The 9,802-nt window shown below is 43.6% G+C and overlaps 1 protein-coding gene across 2 annotated transcripts in view; it reads right to left on the reverse strand.

Annotated features, from left to right (window-relative positions):
- FLI1 (Fli-1 proto-oncogene, ETS transcription factor) overlaps window positions 1-2,034 on the reverse strand; it is an 85,932-nt gene extending 83,898 nt beyond the window's left edge. For both annotated transcript variants that reach the window (XM_086476996.1, XM_086476995.1), the window contains exon 1: window positions 1,969-2,034. In XM_086476996.1, coding sequence (XP_086333122.1) covers window positions 1,969-2,034 — 66 coding nt within the window. The remainder of the gene's footprint in view (window positions 1-1,968) is intronic.
- Between the last annotated feature and the right edge of the window lie 7,768 nt (window positions 2,035-9,802).

A 9,802-nucleotide genomic window follows, 5' to 3' on the forward strand; every position in this document is an offset into this window, starting at 1 on the left:
TTTGTGAAGAGAACTTTGTCCAAGCACTTTGCCTGCAGGATTGTACTTAATGAGAAGGCTGTCCCGACACAGTTACGGACAGACTCGCTCAATCCTGCTGGAATGTTAAATTATTTCGGCCTGGATCTTGGTTCCACTTAATTCAAAAGGAATTTTGCTACTAACTGGAGCGGCAGCTGGATCTAGCCTCACAACAGAAGGCAATGATACCGTAAGATAGGATGTCAAAGGGCCTTCATCTCTTCATTGTAAACAGAACACATCTCGGATCATTTCCCACGTACAGCAACTCCAAAGAGAAGTGATTGCTAAAGCTGGGCACGGACTGCGGAACATGTTTCTTTACTTGGACTTTGAGCGAATTTGCTTTCATGAGACTTGAATTTCATTTGTTTTCCACAGAGTTTCTATTCTTCCAGAGCCTGCTCCAAAGCTATACGAATTTAATAAGCAAAATTAAATCACCAGCATTCCATGAAAAGCTGATCTAGGAGGGCGATTTGGGGGGATGTCAACTGGATGTTGAATCTTGTCCATTCCTGATCGGGTTTGCTCTGGAAACCTGGTCCAGAGAGCTGCACAAGTTCACCCAATCAGGGAACACAAGTAACGCCACATGACCTGGGAGTCATCCCACCACGCCAGCATTTCGAATACTAGTGCTCCTAACAAACTGCCCGCAAAATGAGCCGTAGCCTGGGGTTTATACACAGAAATCATTCAGCAAATCATTTCCAATAATACCTATGTACATGACAATCACAATTGGCACGCAGATCATTGTCTAAGGGGGAGGGGAAAAAGACTAAATTCCCGTAATAAATTATTCATTACAAATTATCCACCCAGCTCTAGTTAACACTCTTCTGTGTTTCTTCAGCCTGGGAGAGAAGAGGCTTGTGTTTTAGATTTTCCCTAAGTGCTGTTGCATGCAGGGTTTGCCTTAAACGTGTAACCCAGATGTCCCAGGCTTGGTTTATTTACATTCTTGGGAACTGTTGTGAAAAAAAACCTATATGATGTCAAATACAATATAGTACTCAATTGAGTTATAAAGGGACAAGGCTGTGCCAACCCTTCTTCGGTATTTGTTTTAATCTTATGAAAAAGAAAGAGGCAGAAGTAGCCCATCAAAATACATTCTAAGAACCATTTTTTTTTTTTTAAACTTTAAAAAAACACAACCCAGACACACAAACAACTATTCAGAGTGCAAGCTCTAGTAGTATCTGGCATTAGCCATTATCAGTAAAACCAAGAGAAGTCAGTTTGCCTATTAAATTGTATGGAAGCATTGCTCAAGGAAAACCGTAAGTAACACTGTGAAAGAAATCCCAATATTATATAGCGCTGCCTGGTGTGACAATCCATTTCTTCAGTAACTGAAAGAGATGTTTTGGTTTAAGTCATTAAATATTTTTTCCCCTCTAAATCCATTTTGAAATGTACCTTTCAAAAACCATAACTTCACATATCATTTTGCATATTGAATTCAGTAGCTGGCACAGCAGAGAAGTAGAGGGATGTTAAATGAAATTTAGCTCTGGTTCAAGACTAAATGGTATCTAGGAAATCAGAAAATTGGAAGCCAATTTAAGAAACCACTGCGATATAACATTGGTAGCACACCACCACTATCATATTGGTTTCAGAGCAACAAACCACTACTCTAATGTAATTCAGGACACCCTCGCTACTCTATGAGTTATAGCATAACGCATCAAACCAAGCATCAGTGCGTTATAAAAGCCAAGATCGCTTTAACATATTGTTGGTCCCTGATGACACAACTTTTGATTCAACCTTGCATGTTTCCAGAATGGTAACTGTGATACTTGAGACTCTAACCCCTCTCCCACTGAAGGTAGAGGGATTTTTTTTCCTGCCAAATTCAGTTAATCTGTGAACAAGATTTTCAACTAATACAAACAACTGTGAATTTTGGAGGATTGTAATTTTTGACATTACCTGTTTAAAGATGCTGTCATGTCTTACCTTGACGTAAGACGAAGTGTCTGGTACAGTCTGAAACATCCTTACTTGTTTAAAAGATTTATCTAAAGGTCCTAAATCTGACCTGAAATTAAAAAAAAAAAAAAAAATTAATCCAATCATATATATATAGAAAAGTAAAGAAAGCAAGCATTGCTTAAAAAGTAGGATTAGTAGTCAAATTCAAAGAGAATGGATCAGACATTTAAGTCTACCTGTTAAAGGACACAGAAAAACATCCACCACAGTAACTAGAAGTCAAGTAACAGGCAGGACTTCATAAAGCAGGGCTTATTCCCATGATTTAACAACGGTTTGGTTTTGCTTTTGGATTCCCCCCCCTGCTCAGGAAAAGCGCCTTCTTCACTTTTGACCAGAGCAGAGGGAACTGTTTGACATTTGATTAACGGAATTTCTTAGCCAACAATTAAAAGCCAGCTGAAATACTCATGTTTTCATGTCGAGACTAGTTAACCCTATTGACTTGTACCCAAAGGTTTCACTTGGCTAAATGAAGGGCAGTTGCTTTTCGTGACTCATTGAAACCATTCCGAGCCATTAACCTGCCGGCCTCTATTGATTTAAAGAAAGTTTCTCACCAATAATAATTAAACAATAAATAAATTAAAAAAAAATTAGCGAACGGAAGTATCATTCCAAATAGCAATAAAACCCCCCAGGGTTGTCAATCTCAGCCTTTCTATTTCGGATAGTGCCTTTCCTCGGTCAAACATAGCGGTGCTTTATCTCAGGCTCGCATCGGTGCAGTACATCTGTTTTTCCTGTACTTCTAAGACTTGATGATCTCCTGATGAACAGGGGGGGTTTTGCCTCGCCCCCCCCCCCCCCCCCAGTCATCACTACAGAGATGCAGAGATTAACAACGATCGTGAAAAACGTAACGGTGTGTGGGAAAACAAATCTGCAACCACTAAACCATCCGACGACTGGGGTTTTTTTTTTGTGCCTGCTCCTCTCAGGATCTTTAGTCCCTTTGGAAAGCGATTATCTTAGTGTAATTAGTGCATCGTTAAGAAGCACACACACACACCCCCCCGTAAGTGCTGCTGTTCTGACGGTCCCTCTTTCCCGGGGTGGGAAGGGAAAACTTAGAAATTTACCCAGAATTTACTATAGAAAAAAAAAAAAATCAAACTACAGAATTAGAAGAGTTGCGCACAAATAGTTTGGAGCTGTTTTGGCTTTTTTGCAACTAACTTTGCATCTCGTTGTTTGCCCAGATCTAATACAGCCCAGACACGGCTGGTCCATCACGAAATACCCTTGGTTTGATTAATGAAGAAGCCCGAGCTGGCTGCTCCCTAACCTGGGGTGGAAGCCCCGGGGAGAGCCCTTCCTCGGCCCCCCCCCCCCCCGCCCCGCAATGCCAAACAGCCGGGGAAACCCCTCCGTGCCCCCAAAGCCAGCGCCGCTGCTTTGCTTTGAAACATCTGCTGATTTAAAAAAAAAAAAAAAAAAAAATTATACTAGAGAAAGCAAGCAAAACCCCCCCAACCCCCCAGCCCAACAAGTCTGGAAAATAAAAGCTCGCTATCTGCACGTAACCCCCCCTTTTATTGATTTTTAGAGCATTTATTGCGCGGCCAGCTGGCACAGGAGGGCAGCTGATTATAAAATCGACAATGTGTTTCTGATAAGTACAATTCTTTTTTCTGTCGTCCTCCCTCCTAACACATTCCAGTTTCTTTTGCTTCTGAACTTGCTACGGGGGTGAGGGGGGGTGGGGGTAGACCGGAGTTGAGGGCCAAGGTAATTTTGCTGAGCCAGTCAATATTCTGGGGTCAAGGATTCACAGATCGGTTTCCCCTGCTCCCCTCTTTACCCCTGATTAGCGCTCCCCCCACCCCCGATTACCTCCCTCTTATAATTACTCATGTTCACATAAATAAATACATCTGCATATTTGGAACCAGGCTTAAGCAGCCTGCTGTGGATTATTTATCAATCGTATTGCCCTGCCAGCATCAGCCGCAATATAAAAGGGCCTCTTAAACTGCTTTTCGATTCGCCTCTTTGTTATTCTTATTACTGCTATTTAAATGACTCACCTTTTGTACCCTTTCCCCTCAACCAGTGGCAGACCAGTTTGTAAAGATCCAGGTTGAGACCAAAAAATAAAACTCCCCACCAGTTCTGGATCACTACCCTGCCGCTGCAGTTTTGCAAAGAGGAGAGATTAAACTTGTTAGATCCAAAGCAGCGCTGAAGTTAAAATTCCCAGCCCATCCAGACAGGCTGCATCAACCAGGCATTTCCTCAGGGGGCTTCTGTAATGCTCGCAGCTCCGGGACGTGCTTTCCTTTCCTTCTCTTCTATGCCCTCTACTTTTCATTTGATTTCCGTTTCCCCCCCCCCCCCCCCCCCTTATCAATATTTCAGCTGCTCCCTCAGATTAATCATGGCTATGTGACATCTTCGCCCAATGAGCCCGCCTGGCGCTACTCGCGACTTTAAAGAAAGGGAAAAAAAAAAAAAAAAAAAAAAAAGGAAGAAAAAAATTCACAACTTTCTTTAGAAAATATTGCTGAGGAGTCAAGCCGAAAAGAGACGCTGAGTGGAGCTCAAGTGCTACTTTAAATCCCCTTTTTTAAATAAGGAAGTTTCAAATATCCGTTTTTAAATCATCGTTCCTTACTTTGAGCTTTTTTTCCTGACTCTTACCTTGAAAATAGTTAACCCATTTCCCCCTGAAGCAGAACTGAAAATATGACAGCCGACGCTGCAGATGCACACGGGCTGGAAAAGGGAGATGAAATCGCCTCGAAACTATCTGTTGGACCAAGAATTCAGCATTTCTCTCCGCAAGCCGAAACCTCCAGATCCTTTTAGCTATTTAATAACAGTAACGCATTTAAGGAGGGAAAGGCAACACTTCTTCAATTCAGGGATATTTCCCTCTCCCCCCCCCCCCCCCCTCCAACGGGGTCACGCTTCTGGCGCATATTTTCATCTCAGAAGGGTTGGCAGATAATATTTTGCACTAACTTGGGGAAGAAACTTCCAGGGATTTTAGTACGACATCAATTTTAAACGTAACCCTCAAAAGGGTTACCAAAACTATTTGGAAAATGTCCTTCCACTCTCTATTCTCTTTCTCCCCTTCCCGGCTTTGCCCCAAATTCCAACATATTGAAGCATTTTTCTCCTTAATAAGAGGAACATATAAAGTGAAGGGGTGAAAGGGCAACTTGGGAGCCGTGCCTAGAGCTCCGCACACAATTTACTCTCCGGTAGACGAGGCGTTTAGCATTCCTCCCAATTTCCAAGGAAAACAGACTCAGACCTGTACCCGGTGACCAGGGACCTCGCCAGAGCCACTTTTTAATATAGAAATTCTTCGGATTCTTTGTTATTATTATAATTGTTGTTGTTGGTTGTGATAAGAGAAACGGTTTCCTAGGCAAGGTAAAGCGACGGGGATTTTCGGGGGAAGATGGAAGGGAAAATCAAAGGGACAGGGGGGACTTGCGAGGTGCGTGGGAGAGAAAGGGAATCGGGGAAAAAAACCCCGCCTTTTTGTAAAAAAAAATCGCGTGCATCGAGGTTAAAACCGCCGTTTTCAAGCCTTAATCTCATTATTCTGTGGGGACGTGAGCAACTCTCTCTGCACACTCACGACCGAGCTAGCTGGTGACCGAATCAGATCACATTTCAAAGTCATTTTTCATTCTTTTCTCACGTTTCCACGTGTGAATTACACAAAACACGGAGCTGAAGAGGAACCCCGAGGGCTTACTATTGTGTTAACAAAACCTTCTTCCTCTTACTCTCGTGGAGGGGCAGCGAACAGGCGTGTGCATCTCTCCCCCGTGCGTTTTCCCCGCGAGTTTCCTTTATTTTTTTTTTTTAAGCAAACGCCCCCAAAATCCCAGCCGAGCTCTGACGCTGGGCACACGCACCTAACAAGCTGCAATGAAATACGCTTTGAAGGCTGGCGTTCGCAAAAACTTAGGGCTTAAAGCTAAAGTTCAGGGGAAATGCTTGCCCTGAATCCTGAGCTGGGTTTGCTACCCCTTGTAATCAAACCCCACGGTCAACTCGAGGAACCCATGTGGCTAGTTGCAGTCATCTTGGGAGCTTTACTAGCCCAAAAGAAAATTGCTGGCAAATTGGAAACAGCTGTAGCATTGGAGACAAAAAAAAAAAAATAAAAAAAAAAATTAAAAAAAATCATCCCCCCCACATTCTCCCGAGCAGAGAAAGTTACAGAGGTTTTGTTTACACAAGTAGCTCCGACGCAGACATGACATTTCAAGTTTTCCTCCACAAACCGTAGGTGACTTGTGTGTAAGCAACATTTCAACATTTCGTCGCTGGCAGTGATTGTTTTTTTTTTAAAAAGGTGCCTATGAAATCTCTCCCTCTCGCACACGGTTCGCTCCTGCTCTCGCCTGTGCCTATGTCGCCTTTAACGGGGTGCTAGCAACACAAACAGCGGCTTAAAACCCCCCAAATAATTTTATCCGAAGTGTGTGTGGGGGGAACCTGACAAGTGCTCGATTCTCATAAGCCTGTCGGACAATTGCTAGAACAAATGAAACGGTGGAAAAGCTCGGAGTCCTGCAAAATGTGCTCTTTTCATGTTTTCTATTTATTAGATACGTTAAGAGAAAACAGACTCATATGAGTCCCAAATGTAGGCAGAGCATTAAAAGAGGCATGTGTATGCTCCAGCAATTACAGCTGAATCTGATTAAAAACGTCATGAGGACTGCAAAAGCAGGAGTTACCTGATACACTAACCCTGAGGTTGCTTTAGGATGAATTATAACACAATTCATTTTATTTTAATAGGTCGCTATAAGATTAACTGTTTAAGGATGGAGCTGTGCTATAAATGTTTACATCAAACCAGAAATAAGCAAGTTTTACTTTTTGGTTGTTTAGAAATAATGTTTATTACATTTTAAAATTGCTCAACATGTTAATTAGAAATAAGGGGAAAGTATGTGAAGACAAAAGGCTTGACGTGTAACCACACACACACACACTTCGGCGCTTCGGTTTCTCTTTCCTAGGAGGAAAACTTGGTGATTTTTAACTGGCCATCATCCTTTTCACTTGCTATGGGAAAATAATGACCACGACAGTTTTTCCCCCTGTTCCTCTCACGGTCTTGGTCCAAAATTTGAAGGCACTTTGTAGCCCGGGCCCGTGGTCCAGAAGACCAGCCAAAGCCTGGGGTGACGACTGGTGAAACCAGCCACCACAACAGCCAAATTTGTGTTTGGGAGGGAGAAAGCTTGAAGACCCGTCTGTGACCGAGGGGTAACATCTCCCAGGCACGAAGGGCTTCAACACACCTTCCCACTTTCTGTTCCCACAGCAGGGCCTGTGCCTTTGAACTCGCTTTAGCTGGTACAAACGTATCTCGCAGATAGGGCCAAGAGATTGAATAAAAATAGCCTCATAAATTTCTCCCTCAAGAAAGGGTGAAACAGAGAACTACCATGGAGAGATGTTAATCTGATTTTTCATCTGGTGTACTGCTGGGGAGTTTTAGGATGAGATAAGAACTCCTCTGTGGCTGCGAGTTTTTTTTTTTCCCTGTGCTATCTTTAAGCAACATCTAATGCAACAGGTACTTGTGCACAGCTGGAACTCCAAGGAGCAGTTGAATTGAATTATCTTTAGTCATAATAGTACCATATTTCTGAAATTAAAATATTAATTCTACAGGGCATTCCTACCTGTTAACATTTATATTCATTTCAAATTGACAAGAAGGGTGAATTTAGAATTTTAGCATGAAAAGAAATTTCTGAAACGTTTACTTCAAGGAAGAAAATAATCTCAAAAAGGTTTCATTCAGAGAAATCAGAAAGACCCATTTCAATGAAGATAAGCTGTTTCATTTTCACTAGTCAGTGTAACTAAAAGCACTCTGACAAATTCCATGGAGAACCAGCAAAACCGCTATAAATGTTTTTTGGAAAGACGTTTCAGCTTTGCTAAATCACTCTGTACGATGAAATACACCTTTAAAATAGAATATGTCTCACCCTGGTCTAATATTAATGATGAATGTGATTAGTATATTAAAATAAATAATCATAAATTATTGATAAAATCATTATCACAACAAAAGAAAAGCTTTAGTTACAGAGATAAAATGAGGGGATAGGAAAAAAGGAATTGCCATAACTTAGATTCTGTATTATTCTTGAAAAAGGAATGTTAGGTGAAGGTTCATGTAGGTCCCAGGAATGATAAATTCTCCTTAATGGGGACAAGAATCTTTCACTTTCGCTGAACAGTCTTGATTTGAGGACATGTTACTGTTCAGACTATTTGTTTTGACTGATGTTTATTGTGAAGCTGGAAAAAGTGTGGGGTTTGTTTTTGTTTTTTAAGACATGTTCATTTAAACATTGGATTTCCCACTCCCTGTTGCTTATAGATGTTTGAGGAAAGTATTTACTGTCCATAGGATGTCACGCAACTCTCCTGTTAAACCAGTTTTGGTTTGTGACTGGGCTCATTAGATCCTCAGTTCATGTGTTCTGTTTTTCTTTAGTTTTCTTGCTAGACTTTAGAGATACCCTCCTGCAGGTTAGGCTAGGCAGAATGTAAATGTTACAACGAAAGACGTTTCCTGACCCAAATACCGTTTAACAGGCAAAAGGGCGAGAGGGAAAGTTCAGGAACAGGGTGGTAAGACCTCAGGCCCCACGAGGGCACCTCAGCGGCAGAAGCGTGACAGAAATCATCGCAAACCCTTGAGGCCACGCGAGCTCTGATGCTCCTGAGCGGTCCCCAGCAGCCTTTGCACGGACCCTCTGCTCTCCTGGGGCCTCGCTGCTGTACGTGTGTCCCTTTTTTTACCGGGATTTTTGGTGTTCGGCCCTTTCAACGTTCGGTGAGAGAAGGCCTGGCGGCCACGCCACGCCTTGCAGCTGCCCCTGCAGAGGCTTACCTGAGCCTTGAGGGGAGAGGAGCCTGTGCTGTGGGGGCCGCCGCCGCTCTCGGGGTGGGGGGCGAGGGGAGAGGGAACGGGGCTGTGAGGCCGGGGGCCCCCACAAAATGGCGGCCTGTGCTGTGAGGAGCACCCCGCCCTGTCAGGCTCAGCCTGTCAGGGGAGAGCGGACCCCTGCGATTGGCTGTTCTGCCCCCCCCAGGGGGCAGGTCAAAGGCCACAGGCGGCCAATGGGAAGCGCGGGGCAGCTCCTACCCTCTCCGTAGGGGCAGGGAAATGGCCGTCGTGCTGCTCCCCTCAGCCGCCGTGGCGGCCGCGGCACTCAGTGCCTTCGTCCCCAAAACCCGTGTGCTCCCACCTCTGTCTTGCTCCCTCTTTTGCCCTGATTTTTCGGAAGAGGGTCCCTCTTTTTGGGCCTCTATTCCTATCGTGCCCCTTTAAGTAAACACCGCCAATATTTATCATCCCAAATGAGCCCCTACCACTCTCTTTCGCTTTCACACACCAGCACAAACACCTGCCTAGCTGATGCTAACTAGAAAAACAGAAGAAAAAGGTAAATGAAATTAAAAGCAAGCCTCTTCCTCTGCCAGAGTCTTGCCTCTTAAGAAAAGAGAAGTAGCAGCGACCCCAGCTTCACTGCAAGATTCGCTGGTACTTTGCTTTTTTTTTGTCATTGATTTTCCACGAGGCACCGCTTCTAGGAGAAGTTCAAAACCTTTTTTTGAAATATAAAACTCAAGGATGCCCTTGTCTCCTGCATATCTCCCCCTCCTTGTATAGCCCAGCTCCACCGCTTGGTCCTTTTGCGTCCGCTCGCTCTGGGATTTCTGCTTTGCTTTCTTTAAGCAAAACCCTAAAGTCTTGCGCTGT

The sequence above is a fragment of the Leptosomus discolor genome, chromosome 22 (assembly GCF_034619465.1).
Source record: "Leptosomus discolor isolate bLepDis1 chromosome 22, bLepDis1.hap2, whole genome shotgun sequence".
Lineage (NCBI taxonomy): Eukaryota > Metazoa > Chordata > Aves > Leptosomiformes > Leptosomidae > Leptosomus > Leptosomus discolor.